General features: G+C 37.6%; 1 protein-coding gene across 2 annotated transcripts in view; it reads left to right on the top strand.

The window, feature by feature from the left end:
• The window catches only part of LOC107087089 (aryl hydrocarbon receptor nuclear translocator-like protein 2), a 26,508-nt gene extending 8,023 nt beyond the window's left edge, over positions 1-18,485 (top strand). The window contains exons 2-17 of one of the 2 annotated variants that reach the window (XM_015378458.1): positions 1,406-1,505; positions 1,662-1,700; positions 1,781-1,822; positions 3,534-3,691; positions 3,766-3,848; positions 5,794-5,886; positions 6,673-6,790; positions 6,873-7,022; positions 10,157-10,394; positions 10,832-10,938; positions 11,044-11,194; positions 11,279-11,334; positions 11,581-11,692; positions 11,908-11,986; positions 12,082-12,184; positions 14,871-18,485. In XM_015378458.1, coding sequence (XP_015233944.1) covers positions 1,406-1,505; positions 1,662-1,700; positions 1,781-1,822; positions 3,534-3,691; positions 3,766-3,848; positions 5,794-5,886; positions 6,673-6,790; positions 6,873-7,022; positions 10,157-10,394; positions 10,832-10,938; positions 11,044-11,194; positions 11,279-11,334; positions 11,581-11,692; positions 11,908-11,986; positions 12,082-12,184; positions 14,871-15,019 — 1,778 coding nt within the window. In that variant the 3' untranslated portion in view covers positions 15,020-18,485. Of the gene's footprint in view, positions 1-1,405; positions 1,524-1,661; positions 1,701-1,780; positions 1,823-3,533; positions 3,692-3,765; positions 3,849-5,793; positions 5,887-6,672; positions 6,791-6,872; positions 7,023-10,156; positions 10,395-10,831; positions 10,939-11,043; positions 11,195-11,278; positions 11,335-11,580; positions 11,693-11,907; positions 11,987-12,081; positions 12,185-14,870 lie in introns of both variants that reach the window. The other variant, XM_015378457.1, reaches the window with a different exon arrangement.
• The last annotated feature ends 278 nt before the right edge of the window (positions 18,486-18,763 follow it).

Raw genomic sequence — 18,763 nt, 5'->3', positions numbered from 1 at the left:
CTACTGGAATGGAGTGTGAATCGGGATGTGCAGCCAGACGGAGATGACGCGTTCTGCTCACGCGCTCTTGTTATCAGAGAACCAAGCCAGGGAAAAACCGAGCAGAGCCCACCTCGGTTTTGTTTTTGCTTTCCATTTACACACGATAAGTTATATCAGTTACTGAGCTTGGACCGGTTTCTGCACTGTTTTTCAAGAGAAGTGAAAATGGGGTAAATGAGACAGAGTCATCTCCTATTTAGCTGATTCATTTCGCTGGTTTTCCGCTGTGTCCGGCTTGGGAATTCACAGAGGCTCTGAGTTTTCTGCCGTCAGCAAGCGGCAAGTTCTGCTATGGGCCTCGTCCTCCTCCAATGAACAGGTAGTCAGACTCAGCAGTAAACTGTGACAGTCTTGACAATGTTGGTATTCCTTGCTCATCAAGGCTAGATAGAGACTTGATCAAATTAGGTAATGACATTATCTTCCAACTTTTGGGACAGCCAATTGCAACTTTCCTTGTTAAAGAGTTGACAGCAGTAGTTACTGTCCTCTAGGTTTACACCAAAAGTCCAGGTGAATCAATTTTTTTCCACATATAAGGAAAAGTTGTGGTGAATATGTTTAGAACTACTACTTACATCAACTTAAAAAAAAAAAAAAAATGTTTTTATTTAAAAATGTATATTCTCTTCTATATAAATACTCTCTTCTAGCCACCATAATCGGCAGCATAATATTTCCAGAGTGATTGGCTGGCTTGTGGGAGATGTCCCTGGGGATTCCCAGTGTTAATCGGGTGCTTTGTATGTAGGATGATGCCGCTGCAATATATTTAAAAGGATCATAATCCTAATGAACATATAATCCTGTCATTTTTTCCCCACTAATAACAGAAAATAAAACAATACCCCGCTCTGCATTACACCTACCTTTGCACACAAGAGACTGCTGTTACACCATATTCTACCAACCCCTTGGGTTGGTATATATGGTATTTCACCACAGACGTCCTTAGGTTTAGGTATGAATCCTGTGATGTTAGGGTTAGCATAAGCAGACTGATGAGGAGAATCCGCAACAGCAAACATTTGTCATAATATATGGCGGGTAATAGTGTGTTTGTACACTCTTAATATCAGAAAAACTGTCAGAAACACGTCTGACTTTAATGTGCACAAGCATCCAAGGTGAGGCGTTGGACACCTTTTTTACTAATGTGGTGTGAATGCAGCATAAGCTTTAGATGAGAAGCTGAGGAAAGGCACTACCACAGGCAAAAAAGCTCTACTTTAAGGTTCCCGACTGTCTCCATTTGCTTAATTTTTCCTGGTAAAACTGACACTTCATTGAATCACGTGCCCTTTGTGGCATCGAGGCTTCATTGTTCACTCATAGCCTCCTACAATGTTTTTCTACATATCAGACCAAGCTGCAGAGGAGGAGGAGGAGGGGCCAAGCCAAGCAGGATTGACAATGCCATCTGTCGAGCTGCCAAGGAAACGGAAAGGAGAGGTGGAAGAGAGGTCAGACACCCGTGTACAGTAAGAGCTGCTGTTTGTGACGATAAAGAACCTCGGTGTCCTTTTACCTCTGTGTACCTTCGTAACCATGGCAATAACCAAACGGACACATTGTCCCTGTGGGGTATTAAATGACTCACATTGTCTCTGATCTCACAGGCAAAACTTCAGCTTCAGCCTAGAGGATGACCTCTGCAGGTACACAGAACCTTCAGGCTTTATAGGTTGATAATGGAGGAGACAGAACTTTCATTCATATCTGATCATTTTCTTTGCAGGTCTGAGGGGGAGGATCAGCAAGTCAAAATGAAATGCTATAGGTGAACATTTATGGACTTCTAGATCAGGGGTTCTCAATGAACAGAATACACTAATGAACATTTAGATTAGATTAGATTTGATTCAACTTTATTGTCATTGCACAGGTACAGGTACAAGGCAAGGAAATTCAGTTTAGGTCTAACCAGAAGTGCAATAGCAGCAAGTGCAGGATAAATAATGGTTCCATAAATACAGGATATGGGTTTCTACTGAATAAATATAGAGATGAATACCATTATAAACAGAATTTTACTCATAGATTTGTCCTATGAATATAATATATAGATAACTAGTGTTATGAACTAAATTTACAGCTGGATATGTACCGAATATAATATACAGGAGGATATTACTGTAATAAGGGTTTTTACAGTTATGTACAATAGCATATATACAGATCGATTTTACTATAAAGTAAATAAATAAAGTTTGGACAGAATTAAAGTCTAAATTAAAGTGCAGTGGAAGGTAATTGCATATTACAGTTAAAGTACGGTATTGCAAATGTATATGTAAACAATTGGTACTGTGAATAAACAGTCGGCAGTGCAAATCAATAATAAAAAATTAGATAGGATTCAAAAAATACATTTATTTAAAAATGAATATACCTATTTCATTGTAACTTTAAAAAAATATAGAGTTAAGTAACAATAATATCAACATTTAATCCCATGAAATAAATAAAAGCCCAGCCACCCTGTGGATAAAACCAATTTCAGCCTCTTGTGTCCGGGATCTCGTTCTTTCGGTCCTGATCCAGATTTAATGTGATCCAGTAGAAACGTAGAGCGACCAGTAGATCGAGAGCTTTGCCTTTTTGCTCAGCTCTTTCTTCACCAACAAAACAAGCAACAACAACTTAATTCACTTTTATTTGGAAATAAATATAGAGTGAAATAACAATATAGATTTTATTTAAAAAAACATCATAGAATAAATAAATGTACCATGAAATAAGAAGATGCAACATTTATTCATTTATCTATTAAATGATACAAATACTAAACATTATAAAAAGCACAATTAAATAATTAAAAGAGCTATTAAACATTTCTTTATATGTGTTTATTTAATGTATCACTTACATTGTAAAAACTATAAAGTAAAGTAATGATTTGTATCGACGTTAAAATACTTCACTGAGTATATAAATGTTAAACCCATAAAATAAATTGTTGTACAGTGAAATAAAAGGCAGTAACATTTATTTGTTAATTTAATTCATGATTTAAATACAAAAATATAGAGAATGCACAATTAGATAATTAAATATCCCATTAAATATTCAAAATTACATTTAAGATAGTTAAAATAATAATTGATTGTTATTTAAAAAGAGTGCTTAATTAAAAAGAGTGCTTAATTACTCTACTTTTATTTTGAAATAAATATTTAGCGAAATAATGTTTACTTTTAATAAGGTCATGTGAGATCTTTTTATTTATTATTTATATGAACTTTAATGATTAAATGATAAAGTGCATAATTAGAAATAATTGAATTGCCTATTAAATAAATAAAATTACATTTAAAAGAATTAAAATAACAGTAAAATATCATTTTAAAAGTGTAATTGAGCTAAAATGAGTATATTGTGTTTATAAATAAACAGCTAAGTTACATTAAAATGAATGTTAATCAGTATTAAAATGTTAGTTTCACAATGAAATTATATATAAGAGCTACAAATTGGAACTATATCTCCAGGGAGCCTCACCGGCAGATTGAGAAGCGGCGGAGGGACAAAATGAACAACCTCATAGATGAGCTTTCCGCCATGATCCCTGCCTGTCAGCCAATGGCGCGGAAGCTGGACAAGCTCACTGTTTTACGAAAAGCTGTACAACACCTGAAAGCCCTCAAAGGTAACATAACCGCACACACACTGCTGCTGAAAACATTCGGAAAGAGTCTTAAAATGGATCTGATGTGCTTTCAGCCGGAGCGAGCGGCGCCTTCGCAGACACCAAGCATAAGCCTTCCATCCTGCCTCATGACGACCTCTGGCATCTTCTGCTCAGGGTGAAGTTTTCCGAGCTAAAATCATCCCCGGTTCAGTTTAATCATTTAAACGTTTTAAGCCACCTGCTTCTTAGCAGCTCTAAAGATAAGGTAACGAGCGGCACTACCTGCTGCCTGGGATCAGCTGCCTGGTGAATGAGTCGACTTAAGCAATGCACAGATGGCCCTACACTAAACACTGAAGCTAGTTTAGACTCTAAGGTCTAAATAAAGCCAAAGCACCAGCACTGCACCATTGTGCATGACTTGTTATAAGAAGTTTGAATCAAAATGTTGGTCTTTTATAACAGCTGCTGTTTGGCATTTTCCCTTAGAACTATAAGCTGGAGTAGCTCCAAACCCCCTGATGATGCCATGTGGAGAACCTGTCCCTTAGATCTTTAAAGATAGTTTCTTTTAGTTTTAAGAATCAGTTTTTTTGTATTTAGTTTGCTTAAATCAGTTTTCAAATAGTGTTATTTCTTTTTTCTGAATTCTGAATCAATTCTCATATTTAATCCTTTGATTGATTGAATATAACCAAAGATCTCTACAGCTTCCATCAACTACCATCATTTTATTTGCTGGTAAATGTTAATGTAATACCAGTATCTATTTTTTACAAAGCCATATAATTAAGGTCATAGAAGAAAAAATGCATTTAATTTTATACTATTAATACAATTTGACATCAGATCGAATAAAAAAGAATACATTTTAAATCTTGAGAATTTTCTTAAATTTTCTGATGAATTAAATCGATACTCAGCCCTATTTTCAGAAGGAGTTTTATTAGTTGTTATCATTTCAATAATTTTTTTTATTTATTATTTCTGGTACTACTTTTAGTTTTTTTGTACGTTTGATTTTTAGGTGCAGGATTAAAAAAGTTTAAAGTAATGTATTTATTTTATCATGTATTTCTGTCATAAAAAACTTAAAGCAAAATACAATTTTTCAAAAAAATCACTAATCAATAATGAATAATGATCATTATTCATTACTGATTTACATCAATAATGATGTAAACTAACTCGTGTAAAAACAAAAATACCAAAACACATAAAAAAATAGAAACTCAAATGCATTTTTTTGTCTTGGTTTTAAATATGCTTAATGTAGTTTTAGTTATTTATGGGGTTTTTTTCCATTTTAGTAGCAATTTTTATTCATTTCAGTTAACAAAAACTTTTTTGGTTCAATCTTTTTTAGTTTTAGTTAACCATAATAACCACCAAAAAGGTCGTACTAAAGTAAAGGTAGCTCTACTTGAATACATTGGGGGTTCTAAACCAAATATACCAGGGGAGCAATGGTGGGGCCAGTATTTCTCATGGGGGCACTGAAGAAAAAAGGGGACAAAAAAAAGAAATGTTTTACTATTAGATCTATTAAGAAAAGAAAGGAGCCATTTGAAGTGCTGGAAACCTCAGATCTAGAAGGTGAAAACTGTGATCCTATCTCAGTACAACTGAAGCTGAAAGTGCAACAACTACATTTTGAAATCATCACTAAAAGAAAACAAATTCACTTTTTTTAACTTTAATATAATAATGAAATTCAAGAGACAATAAAATAAATCATGCATTTTTATTTTATAGACTAGAACAGATACATTGAAAAATCTTTTTTTTAACCATATAAAATCATAAAAACCTTTCTTACTGTATAAAATGTACAAATGATTTAACAGGATAAGGTCCCTCTTGTAATAATATATACTTTTCTGTGTATTAATTTTACCTCCATTTCATTAAAATCTCAGCAGCTGAAAGTAACATAAAGAAACAGGTTATATAGCATAAAATGTAAAGTAAACTTAAGTACTCACTTTCTTCTGTTCCACAACACTGACAGTTACCCAACGCTTTAAAAGCTTTATATGTCTAAACAGTTTCTGCACTTCTCAGAAATGGGAGTAAAGATTCTGTTTTAACACTTTTTTTGTATATATTTTTGCCTTTAGGCTGCAGATGGCTTCCTGTTAGTCGTAAGGTGCGACCGGGCAAAGATCCTATTCATCTCTGATTCTGTCTCCAAGATCCTTAACTTCAGCAAGGTCTTTGTTTTCATTGGTTACACATGTTTAAAAAAACTAACTAAATGAAGGGTCTGAATTGAGAAACCAATGAGCCCATTCAAATGCACTGGTCAACAGTAAAACAACTGTAGATCAGGAAAACAAATTCCCTTCAGGATAATGTCACTTCCAAAAAAAGCAAGATCAGATGGAGCAAATGTGATGAGTAAAAGCAGAAAGAACATTAAGTTAGGGGTTGAACTAACAAATACTGCAGAATGGGAGAGTAGAGATAGAATGAAGCACAGGGAGGAAAAGTGGTCTCTATGTCTTCCAGCACCCCAAGCCTATAGCAGCATAACTATAATGATAGCACAGGATTACCTGACTCTAACTATATGCTTTATCAAAAAGAAAAGTTCAGACCTTGATCTGTAAACGGAAAGAACATTTGTCACAACTGCTAAACTTCCTGTTCGAGTTGAAGGAGGGATAATTGGAGCTTTATACTGGAAATGGAAGAAACTCATTTAGAAAGAGATGAAGGTTTAGGATAGGGGTGGAGTTCGAACTTCCAGCCGGACATAACTGGTTTAGATAAATTCATATGAGAAAAAGTCTAATATAATTTTGTGTTCATTTTACAATTATACATTGTAATGATTCATATATTAATGTAAAAAAAGAGTGTAAAAAATGTTTACAATGTCCTATAGCCTTTGGCTTGGGTGTTTAAACAGAGAATGTTTTATATTAGCTGAACGTTTATGTGTTTCAGACAAAAAACAAAAAAAAATAATTTAAGCACATGCATTTTATTTACAGATGGAGCTAACAGGACAGAGCTTGTTCGATTTCATCCACCCCAAAGATATCCATAAGGTGAAGGAACAGCTTTCATCCTCAGAGATGCTCCCCCAGCAGCGCCTCGTCGATGCCGCGAGTAAGACTTCACTCGACCAAAAACTTGAACTGATTGAACAGGAAGAGCTTTGTCTCAGAATATGCATTTTTCCTCTTTGCAGCTGGAGTCCAGGTCCAGACGGAAACCCCCATCAGGCCGTCGTACTTGACCGCTGGAGCTCGGAGATCCTTTTTTTGCCGTATGAAGCACAGTCGGGTCGCAGGGAAGCACGAAGACAAGCACTCACTGCCTGGTGTTTCTAAGAAGAAAGGTGGGTGCCGAGTGGAAATGCCTTTTAATCAGATTCTGAAGCTGCCCTGCTGCGCACCTGCACCGCACATGTGACATGTCAGCAGATGGGCTGGATGGTCTGCAGGGCTGCCATTAGGAAGCATGACTGGATCAGCTGATACTTATCAGCTTGCACAAGAGGTAAGTTTTGTCTGGACATAGAGAAGCTCACGTGATCATCAGTCCCCCTGATGTGGTTCTAAGGGGTCTGAAGCATGCAAGAACATTTCCATTACAGAACATGTGATATGGAAGAAACGTTTCACCAAAGTTTTTTTACAACACGATTCTTGACTTTCCTTTTTGGTATTATTGACTTTAATGTCAGAGATCCTGAGGATGAACAGTTTGAAACTCTACTTTCTTTCTACCTGCCCTTCTTTGTGTTTGTGTTTGTCACATAAAGCACCATTAAAATATATTGTTGTGGTTTATTTTTTGTTATTGCACTTTGGAGAAAAGACAAAACAGTCAGGGTGTAAAAACACTTTTGTAAGAATGTAAAGCAGATCTACCTGAAAAAAAACGTAGGGTTTTTTAAGCAGCTTGCAAAAGTCTGGGATTTATTTTTGCTTTTTAGCTCTGGGTAACAATGGGAAATAAAAGTATATATTTGTTTTTATTTCAGGACTTCCTTCCTTCCTTCCTTCCTTCCTTCCTTCCTTCCTTCCTTCCTTCCTTCCTTCCTTCTTCTGTCCTTCCTTCCTTCCTTCCTTTCTTATTTCCTTCCTTCCTTCTTTACTTTCTTATTTCCTTCCGTCCTTCCTTATTTCTTTCCTTCCTTCCTTCCTTCCTTCCTTCCTTCCTTCCTTCCTTCCTTCCTTCCTTCCNCTTCCTTCCTTCCTTCCTTCCTTCCTTCCTTCCTTCCTTCCTTCCTTCCTTCCTTCCTTCCTTCCTTCTTAATTACTTGCCCACTTCCTCTTCTTAGCATTGACTCTTCACTTTTTCATTCTTCCTGTTTTCTTCATTCCTGTCCCTGAATTAGTTATAAATTAAAAGTTGCAAATGACCTGAACAAACTTAGAAACCATGAGAAGTACTGAGTTGTGCATCATTCTGTACTTTCATAAAGAAAGTAGCAGTAGAGAACCCAGAATTCATCTTCCCACATTTTAAACCTGTATTAATGCTCTTTTTGGGGGTGAGTTTCTAAAACAAGGCAACCTTAAAAAAGGACCTGATTACCAAGAAGAGTTGTTTAAGTTTAATCGATATCAATCAGGTCAGGAAAATTCAACTGCAACCCCTTACATTTTGTTTTGTCAAAGCCTTTAATGAGTGACCAGCATACAGTATATTCTTATATTACATGACTCATGCTCTGTCGCCATCTAGTGGTACAACCTGACAACTACACCGATGAATAATTACTTTCCAGGTGCTTCATACTTTAATTATACTCTCTATGTGAGAGAATAATTAAAGTTCTGATAATAAAAATAATAACTGTGATGTGTATTATTATTCTGCTAGCTTGAATCAATTATATTACAGCCGTGTGTCATAGTGGACTTCCTCTACAAGTTTGGCCCACAGTAGAATCCTGACCCTTTTTTTTGTTTGCAAGCTTAGTAAGATTGGACCAAATTTTTCTAAGTTTAGTTTGTAAACCTGGACTTTTACCTGGGGTTTCTAGCAGATCAGTATTTTTTTTTTTTAACCTAAACCGCTATTCAAACCATAGTACTGACTGTATCTTCACTGCAAAAACGATCTAGAAATAACAAAAAATTGACCCTTAATTTGAGAAAAGGTATATAAGATGATCTGCCAATGGATTCGTTTTTTTTACGTTTTTTACGTTTTTTACGTTTTTTTTAAGCTCCCATCAAGTTGTTTTCCTAAAATTGCCTACGACCAGCCTCCCTATCCATGCTGAAGAAAAAACAACCCTACAGAAGTATGCTGCCAGGCCCACCGTCAACCATGGGGATGGTGTGATTCTATTTTCTGCAACACATAGGACTTTTCATGCTAATCAAAATGTTAATTTCTGGTCTCATGCGAGCAGAGACCTTGTACAACTCAATGGGCTTGTGGCAACTAATTAACTGGTCGTCTTAAGGCTTTCTTGCCACTTTTTATCAAAACTTAGCATTGGTGGAGTGCACAACTAATAGTCTTGCTGTGAAGAGGTTCTCTTCACTAGGGGTGTTCCAGTTTCTTTAAAATTGCAGCAGGATTTTTGGTCTGCATTGCGAGCATTAAGTCTGACTTGTCCTGGGTTCATGGTGTAGGGGTGCTCTTCGCCACCGAGTGTGAAGCGACCATGGTCTTCGACCAGAAAGAGGCATCTTGTCCTCTTCTGGCTGGACAAGAGTTCCTGCCTCAAGTGGTGGAGTTGAAGTATATTGAGGTCCTGTTTACAACCGAGGGGAGAATGGATCCGGAGATCAATAAAGAAATTGGTGTGACTGCAGCTATTATACATGTGCTGTGGCAGTTTGTTCTGGTAAAGACAGAGCTGAGTGAAAATGCAAAGCTCTCAATTTACTAGTTGAATTACATTCCCAGGTCCTGGATCCTGGAAGAGGCTGAAAGCTTTCTCCACAGGCTGGCTAGGTAATACCTTAGTGATAGGGGGAGGAATCCCCCTAGTCTGGGAAAGACTCAGAATAGAATAGCTTCTCCTCCACATCAAGATCAGGCAGGTGAGGTGCATCGGACATATTTTTTCAGATGGTCCATGGATGTGTCTGTCAGTGGTCTTCCATCACTTCCAATTGGTAGGAGGCCCAGTGGACAATCCAAGATGAATTACAGGACAATGTCTCTTGGCTGGCCTCAAGCTTCCCCCAGCAGAGCTGGAGAAGATGTCTGAGGAGAGGAAAGTTTGGGAGTATTTGCTGACACTGCTGGCCCCACAAACCAGTCCCAGAAAAGTGGAAAGCAACGAGTAAAAGTACTAGTATGAGTTGTGTTTAGTGGGTTTGCAGCTGAGCCATACGATCTGAGCGATGTTCAGAACTTTGGATGTTCCCTCAATTGTCTGTTGTGTTGCCTGGTGTTGTGGTCTTCCTGTACTCGTAAGAAATCTCTGAACCTTTAGACAGCAGCTCGATTCCTGGTTATGTCAAATAAAATACAATGAATATACCTTGTTTCTGCCCACAGAAACATACAGATACTGTACCCTCCATTGCACCGGATATATGCGGACTTGGCCGAGCAGCGAACTGGATCCAGAGGGTGATGGCGCAGAGAAAGAGACCGCCAGCCTGAACTGCCTAGTCACGGTGTGCCGCCTCCATCCCCACGTTTCCCACCAGCCCCCAAAAGACGTCAACGTCAAAGCCACCGAGTTCGTAACCCGCTGTGCAATCGACGGCAAGTTCACTTTTGTAGATCAACAGTGAGTTTCCACTTTCTAACTATGTCCATCCGCACCATTGATCTTGTCCCACCCTTCCCCGCTGGTTACGGGTTTGATCTGGCAGCCACGGTTCAGCTGAGAAAGGAATGGCAGAGGCTTGTTGTGGCGTCAGTTCATCTGTCAGTGGAGATAATCCTTTCTGTCTTTGCCATTGTTTCTCAGAAGAAAGCTGTACATCTTGATGGCATCACATGACAATCCCTTCTCACTTTTTGGGACGTAATTACACAACACAAATCATGTAAAGAGACTCAGTTCATCCAATCTCTCGTGTGTTAATGGCGATCGTAAAACACTGAGACCTTTTTTAAACATCTCACAACATTGTATTTGTATTGTGCACAATCTTTGGAGGCGGTAGGAGAGACATAGGGGGCCGGAATAACTAAACTTTGACTCTTCTGTTGTCTATCCAGGGCCACGACAGTCATTGGTTATTTGCCACAGGAAGTTCTTGGCACCTCTTGTTACGAGTACTTCCACCAGGATGACCTTCATCATCTGGCAGGGAAACACAGACAAGGTGACTGAACAAAACCATCACCTGTAACAAAATCTTCAACACTTGAAAGAAGGTATTGCACATTAGGAAGCATTAAAGTTATCTGAAGTCCAGTCTTTTTCACAGTTCTTCGAAGCAAAGAAAAGATTGAGACACAATGCTACAAGTTCAAAACAAAACATGGCGCTTATGTTACGCTCCAAAGCCAGTGGTTTAGTTTCACCAATCCATGGACCAAAGAAGTCGAGTTCATCGTTTCTTCAAACAGGGTTATCTCGTGAGTACTTTTCCCATCTCCACGGATTAATTTGCTGCTTTGAATGTCAACAATGCAAGCTGCAATTCTCCTCTGCACCAACAGGGGGCCTGGTCACGAAAAAGATGATAGTGAGGCTGGCAGCTCAAAATCGAATCAGGGTGAGATATTTTTACTCTTGAAAGTTTGTCTTATCTTGCCTTAAAAACTATTCAGGTTTTAATATGTAAAAAAAAAAATAAGGAAAAGAAAATTTATTTATTTTAAACATTCTAAATTTTGGCCCATTTTGAGTTGGTTTATGTCAGGCAGTTAAAATGTATTCAAGCGGGCAGTTGATAGAATGTGAAACAGTTCTCCGGGGATGAGTTGTAAACACTCCGATACTTTTCTTCATGCTTCAACAGAAGACTCTAAGCAAATCCCGGAAATACTCGGCCTCTCCAGTGGTGTAGGCACGATGATCTACGCAGGCAGCATAGGGACCCAAATCGCAAATGAACTAGGAGACACATACAGGTAAAGAAATCATTGTTTAATATTTATGTTATGTTTTGGGTTTTTTTTTTTGCATTTCAATGCTATTCTTACTGCATGAAATTTTCCCCCTGACAAAGAATTTTATCAGGGGTGTATATCCTTTGCTGGTCATTGTGAATGGCATGCGTTTTATCAGAATAGCTTAAGGAGTCAATACTGATGGTTAAACATAGTTTTTATTTTTTATTTAAAAGGGCAAACTCATCTCCATCAAGTGGAGCTTCAAGTCCATTTGGCTCTGTCCAGGAAAAATGTCCGCTGACCAGCAGGAGTGTATGTTTCTCCCACTATACATCACCGAATACAGAGTAACTCTAGGAATCTCAAATGTCCTTTACAGAACTAAAAGGTGTATCTGACTCTTTCAGACTTCCAGCAGAGAGGAAGAAGCAAGCAGCTCTTCAAACTCCCAGTCTCAGACTGATTCCGGTAAAGAAGCTGCGGGAAGCAGTGCAGCATCTGAATGTCGAGGTAGCTTTATTTTTTATGGAGCTAAAAGTATGTGTCAGAATTCTGCAAAATGCACTATCAATACTGATATGACCATTTTTTTTAAACACATGCACATAAACCACTCTCTATGCACATTTTAGTTTTTTATGCATACCGATTCCATACCCCTAGAGCCCCAATATGTTACTTGCATAAGTGCCTCTCTCCTCGCTCATGTGAGGAAACAGAAGCCAAAACATATCATATGCAGAAGCACTGATCCATAACTACTTTATATGTTGTAAAAGGTATATATGTTAGAAAACTAGCTCAGTAGATGACTCTGTCTAGGAAATAAACAGTTAAGCAGACAAGCTCTGAGCCAGTTTTAAAGCCAAAGGAATAAATGGGAGCACATGCAGTTAGTCACATTAACTGCTGTTTCTTTCCTATGACTAGGAAAGAAACAGAACTAAACACTGTAAAACAGGCCCAACTCTGTTGTCTATAACCAAAAATGTAGATGGCAGCAGCTCAGTAGATATTTCTCTCCAGGATTGTTTGACAACCAAACAGAACCAGATCAGATGAAGCTACTATGACAAGAAAAAGCAGGAAACATAAAGTTAGAGTTTGAACTAACAAATAATGCAGAATAGTTGAACAGGGATAGAATGATGTAAAGTGGTCAATTTTTAACGTCTCAAAACCAACATGTTAGACATCGTTGGAAAGCTTAGATTCTCCACAATTCTACTGCCGAGTTCTTTTTATGGACACAGTGAGCCCCAATGCACATTTAACACAGATATAGCAGCATGTTAAAATGTAAACATAACAAAGCAGCCACAACAAGCATGCATGTCTTTATTACTGCTGTTCAAAATAGACCTATTATTTTCGAGAATTAAAAAAACTGCTTTGAGTCATGTTTGAACTGATGCAGCTTGGGCTTTGTTTTACTCACAGAATTTTCACCAAAACTTGAAGGTGTTAGCTTTCAAATAATGTATCACAAATGTAATTTGGGCTTACAGCTCCATAGTTATTTGCTTTTCCATTTGGGTATGCAAAATAGGTGAGAATTTCCCAAAATGAGGTGGATATTAAGAGGATAAATAGTGCTGGACATAAGGGGAAAAAGGATTCCCAGTAAATACAAAACAATTCAAGCCTCATTTTGCTCAATAGTGAAGCTAACGTTAGCTTAGCTCATACGAAGTTCCAAATTTAACATTACAAATCATTTTAGAGCATGTGGCTACTGCTGACTATGTTTAACTTATTTAATGATTCCTTCACTTAACCAGTTTGGGACTCCTCAAGAGAACAGCAGTTAGCCTACAGATGCTTTGCTAACATTACTAGCTACCACCAGGAAGGATACCTTACACTATAAAGTGGTGGGAGATCCTGAAAAGTAGCCAATCACAGATTTTTACTTTCTCCAGTGTTTACCTTCCTCAAAGTCACATCATATAAGTGTACAGAAAAAAATTCACACTAGTAGAAGAGAGGCTATGAGCACACAGAAAGCTAATCAATAGCGCAGAGGAGGACGCACTCATACGTGTGACATATTGGTCTTGCTGTACTAAATCTGCACTCATAAAAGGTTTGAAATGCGTAATTTACATGCTTGTGTATTAAATAAATACATGAGTATGTATTGTGAGTGCCCCTTTTTGGTAGAGTTTCAATGTCATGTAAAATAGTCTCAATATTCACAAATACACACGTGTTATTCAGACGTTATTCACAAATGGAAACTCAGTATGCAAATATTTTACGTTTTTTTAACAGGAATAAATGGCAACTAATTGGAGGAGTTCAAACTTAAGACCTCAACATTGCTTCTAGCAAAAAAAAATGGAGTAAAACATACTTAGTAAGCTACGTCAAACTAATTATCCCCTTTTTTACGAGATGTTTAGTTATTGACATTATTTGGTTAATGTTACGTTTCAAGGGGAGATGTATCGTTGTTTTTGTTGTTAATTAAGGTTAGACAATCTAGGAATGGTAGTGTTAGTAAAGCTATCTAATTTAGCTTACTAACTTAGGCTAATGCTTGCACAAATGAACAGACTTATAGTAAGAATTAAAAAGAAACCATCCGATAACAAGAGGATAACTATTCCAACTTATTAAGTAGTATGTTTCATTACTCACTTTCGTTGCTAGTAGCCATGTTTATGTCTTGTAGCCTCCCTAAATGTATATAGGGCTGTACCGCTGGTGAAGATTCTTAGTTATCCAGGTTGTAGTCATTCCAAAAATGTTAAAAAAGTAAAAAAAACAAAAATGACTCCCCATTACTAAGGGGTGCACCTGTTCTTCCCGTTCAATTTGCATTGTTTCTAAGCCATAACAAGGCTTTGTTGGGCTACTCTATAAAGCTAATCCAGACATTTTGAATTGAAAATGATTAGTAGTTGGGAAAACAAAGTCCAGTGGATTGTGTTTTAACTTTTTTTTTTTAACTCTTTTGAAATAGGGCTTTACTATTGATGTGTTTGGTTTATAAATAAATGTCTGCTCATATGGGGTGTTATTATGAACATGGGTACGCAGTGGCTATGGGGTCAAATGCCCAAAAGCAAATCTGATAACTTGAAGGTGCCGTACATGTAAACAAGGCAAGAACCAGTGACATTAAGCTGACACAAAGAAGAATCCCTAATATGAGGGTTTTTAAGGTTGTTTCCTGTTTGGAATTGTTCAGGTGAGCCATCCCAGCTGGATTTGGATGTCCCCGGGCTCAGCAGCTTCAGCAGCGACGAGGCAGCCATGGCCGTCATCATGAGCCTGCTGGACTCCGACGTGAACATGGGCCAATCAGGGGACTTTGAGGATTTACACTGGCCTTTCTAGAGGGAGCTTGTACTCTCAGTCACTCCTCTAAAGTTCTTTGTGCCCTTTTCCTTACCATATGCCAAGAACATGTGAACGATATAACCAATGGTTGTCGTCCTCAAACTAGTGAAGGCACTGGACATTTCCTAGAGGTTGCAACGTGTCTTACGTGAGGACTTCTGTGTGGTAACTTGAGAATTGTTGTGACCAATCTTCTTGGTCTCTTGATCCATGCTTGAAGCAAAAAGAGGGCAAAGTGCATCTGGAGCCAGTGGTGAGCCAGAGTCTTCCTCAGTGAGACCTCAGCACCTCAAGGTGGTCTAGACAAACTTGTGTTTGCTCTGCTGCCATCAGTTACCAGGGCATGAAGAAGAATGAAACTCTTGTCATGTTCAGTGCTGCTATAAAAACTCCTCAAACGTTAACAGCTATGTATTTGCATTTGCATAATGAAGACTGTCCTATTTTTTATTACATGAATGATTGTGTTTTTTTTCATATTTAAAGCCCTATTTGCAAAATTCAAAGTAAAATAATTCTATGAAAGGTACTGTTTTGTCTAAACCTATGTTCTGAGAGGGCTGAAATGAGGCCATGTATCCTTTAAGCATTCCTAGATCCCCAAATCTCAAAGAGGTGTAAACCAGCAAGAGTCGCAGATTAGTAAAACGGAAAAATCTGAATTTACAAATGCATATCAGTAACAATTTAGAAAGCTTGGTGTCAAAAACTGATTAAGTTAGGTACGTCTTCTAGTTCGTATTGTTTTGTACTCGTCAGTCAATTGGGAAATACAGTCTTGTTAAGCTGGGCATACACTTAACAAGTTTTTTACCCTTTTTGGGCCGATTCTCTTGTTGTGCGAGAATTTTAGCCTCATTGTGCGTCCTGTGTCGCGTAGTATACATGAGGTAACGAGGGGGGATTTGCTGCTTATGATCATCTCCCGATCAGAAATCAGAAGGTTGGGAGAAAATCAAACATGTTTAAAATTAAGTCGGCCATGGTAAGATGTTCGTGAGCAAATTCTGGTGTTGAAGCAGGAATACAACCGATGTGTCCGACAGGTCCGACATGGCTTTTTGATGTACGGTTGTACCTGCAAACCTGCATTGTCATTGTACAGTTTGAGCTGTAGCTGAGTACAACGATTGAAAATATTGTTTATGCCCGGCCTTAGAAAGTACGACTTATATCAAGGTGTACATAAGGAAAAAGGATATATCTTGACATTGTGAGGGTTTTATGTTAGGTGCCACTGCCCTATTTGGAATTTTATAGGATTTAGATCTGAGGAAGTAAAATGGATGTGAAAGAAGGTACTTGAGAGTGTTGCCAACACCTCAGGTGTCTTTTAAAGCATTGCAGAGAGGTATTAAGATAGCTGGAAGGGGGATTTTAAGAGTAATAGTTTTATAGTAACAAAAAAATACATAGTATTTAGCCATTTAGTTCCACACTCCATACCAGGTGTTGGTAGTAAGGCACCATTAGTTATTTGCCAACCGCCAAAAGAACTTGATGTAGAAGAAGCAGTGCAGTGAAACACAGAGAAAGAAGGAGCAGAAAGGGAGAAAAGCATCAGCCAACGAAGAAGCAAGTACTGTAAATTACTGGAGCAGGTTTGGTTCTCTCTCGGTATGCAGTAGTATGCAGGCAGCTTGCCTTGCATGACGACAGCTGAGATTGAGAGGTAGCGTGAGGAGGGCTTATTGATCCATTCGCTCCTCACTCAGGAGGTGCTTTTATGTGTTGTTGCCAAAGTCTCCATTAATATAGAAAAAAAGTTGCTAGATTTGGCGCTACAGTAAGTACTTTTTCACATTAAAAGGTCATAGAGAGGTCTGAGAAATTGCTAAATATAGCAACAAAATCGCTACGTTGGCAACACTGGTAATGAGTTCACAGAAATGGTTGTTTGTCCCATTGAAAGTCTAGTTTCTGTTTTCTGCTAATCTGGTATGTAATACAATCCATGATGCAATGCATCTGCCTTTGGTTTCAACAGTGAAGGAGGACAGTGGTTTACGAAGGTAAAGCCTGGTATTGCCATACTACATCACTAGCATATGCCTTTAAATCACTCTATAAGCGAGTCTGCTGCAGATTTGTTCACATTTTTGGGAGCGATCAGAAGATGTTGATGCAAATTTTTAATTTTGACAATGCCATGCAGACGTCTTAATACTTGAAACAAAAAGCGAAACTGACAGCATCAGCAACTTTCTGATAATTATCTTTAAAGAAACCAACAGCACCTTTTAATTCTTTGTTTGTGGGTCTTTAAATGACATAAAGAAATCCTAGAAAAGAAAAACTTATGTTAGGGCAAAAGTAACGTCCTTATCCGGACACAGCAGAGCACTGTGAACTCCACACATCGGTTCCCAGTGGAACACATCAGAAGCAGCATAAAGAAGAACCCACAGCATCCCGGATCTTCCACCGTACACATCAGTTGGCATGATATGCTCTTCCACATCTTCATTTCATGGTTCTATAACTGACCCACCTGAAATGGTGCATCTGCTTCTCATCCAATCAAAGCACACGTTTTCAGTTCTAGTTCAAACGTTTAGCAGAATGAACACATTTTTGATGACTGTCCAGAAAAGCTTTTTGTAGCGATATGAGTAGCAAACAACCAATCAGGATGTATGTCTTATGTTTGTGTTGCGAAATGGCAGACCGCTAAAATTCAGGTTTTCAGTTTTTGGGAGACAAAAAAAACTTTTAAATAACTGTGCATGTAATTTTGATTAAAACATGTATTTTTGGCACTAAATTAACATTAAAGGTGTGATACTTAAAATATTATATAGATTATTGCTTTTTACACGTTGGCGACCTGGAAAGCCAATGAGCAATGACTCTCCACAGGAAGTACGGTCATATATTTATGTAAAAAAAAAAGCCAAACTGTTATTTATATAAAATATTTACAGCTGGCTGTAGCAAAAAATAACACATAACTGCAACTTTATGTGTACATAATGTATAAATGAATGGTAATGTGGGATTATTTTGGCTCAGGACCTATACACACAGCAATGCTGTGCACAAACCGAGCCATTAGGCATGTCAATAATCCCAAGCAACACTGGAGGTTTACAAATGTTCCTCTCATTGAAAGTCCTGTTATGGTGTCCTCATGAAATTCAAGACTTGAATCAAAAGATATAGAATTTCTCCAAATATCCTTAAATGTCCTCATTTTTATTTTATTCATAGCTGGAATAAACACTAGTTTCAAAACCTCGTTCAAAGTTAATATTTATCCATGATTGTCATAAATGACTTTAATTTGCAGCCCTCTAGAATTCATGTCTTCTGTATAAATAATATTTTGTTCAGAAATCTTAGATGAAATGTGTTTTTTTTTTCCACACATGATATAAGCAGAGGTAGCAGAATAAAGTTAGGGTTTTAAATTGTTACCTGATTTTCTTCAACATTAGTCATGAGTGGAAATGACTATGAGGGAAATGATTCTCAGTGCTTTATTACAGGAATGTGCTTTCTACAAAAATAAATACTTGAATATTGACCTGTTTGTAGTCTTTCTCGGTAGATCAATTGTTTTATAAATGTACCTTCTCTCCAATCACTTGGTTTTCTTATATTTTTCAATTAGTAGTTCAAAATACACATTTAGGGGTTGTGTGTCAGATTAGGCCACTTATATTTATGACCTGCTAAAGTCAATCAGTTCTGGAAACTCTTTAATTAAATGAGAGGAAGTTAGTTCCTGCAGACCTGCCC

Source organism: Cyprinodon variegatus, unplaced genomic scaffold (assembly GCF_000732505.1).
Source record: "Cyprinodon variegatus isolate N-32 unplaced genomic scaffold, C_variegatus-1.0 Scaffold172, whole genome shotgun sequence".
Lineage (NCBI taxonomy): Eukaryota > Metazoa > Chordata > Actinopteri > Cyprinodontiformes > Cyprinodontidae > Cyprinodon > Cyprinodon variegatus.
Note: the sequence above shows the minus strand (reverse complement) of the source record. Positions and strands in the feature narration are given on the sequence as shown.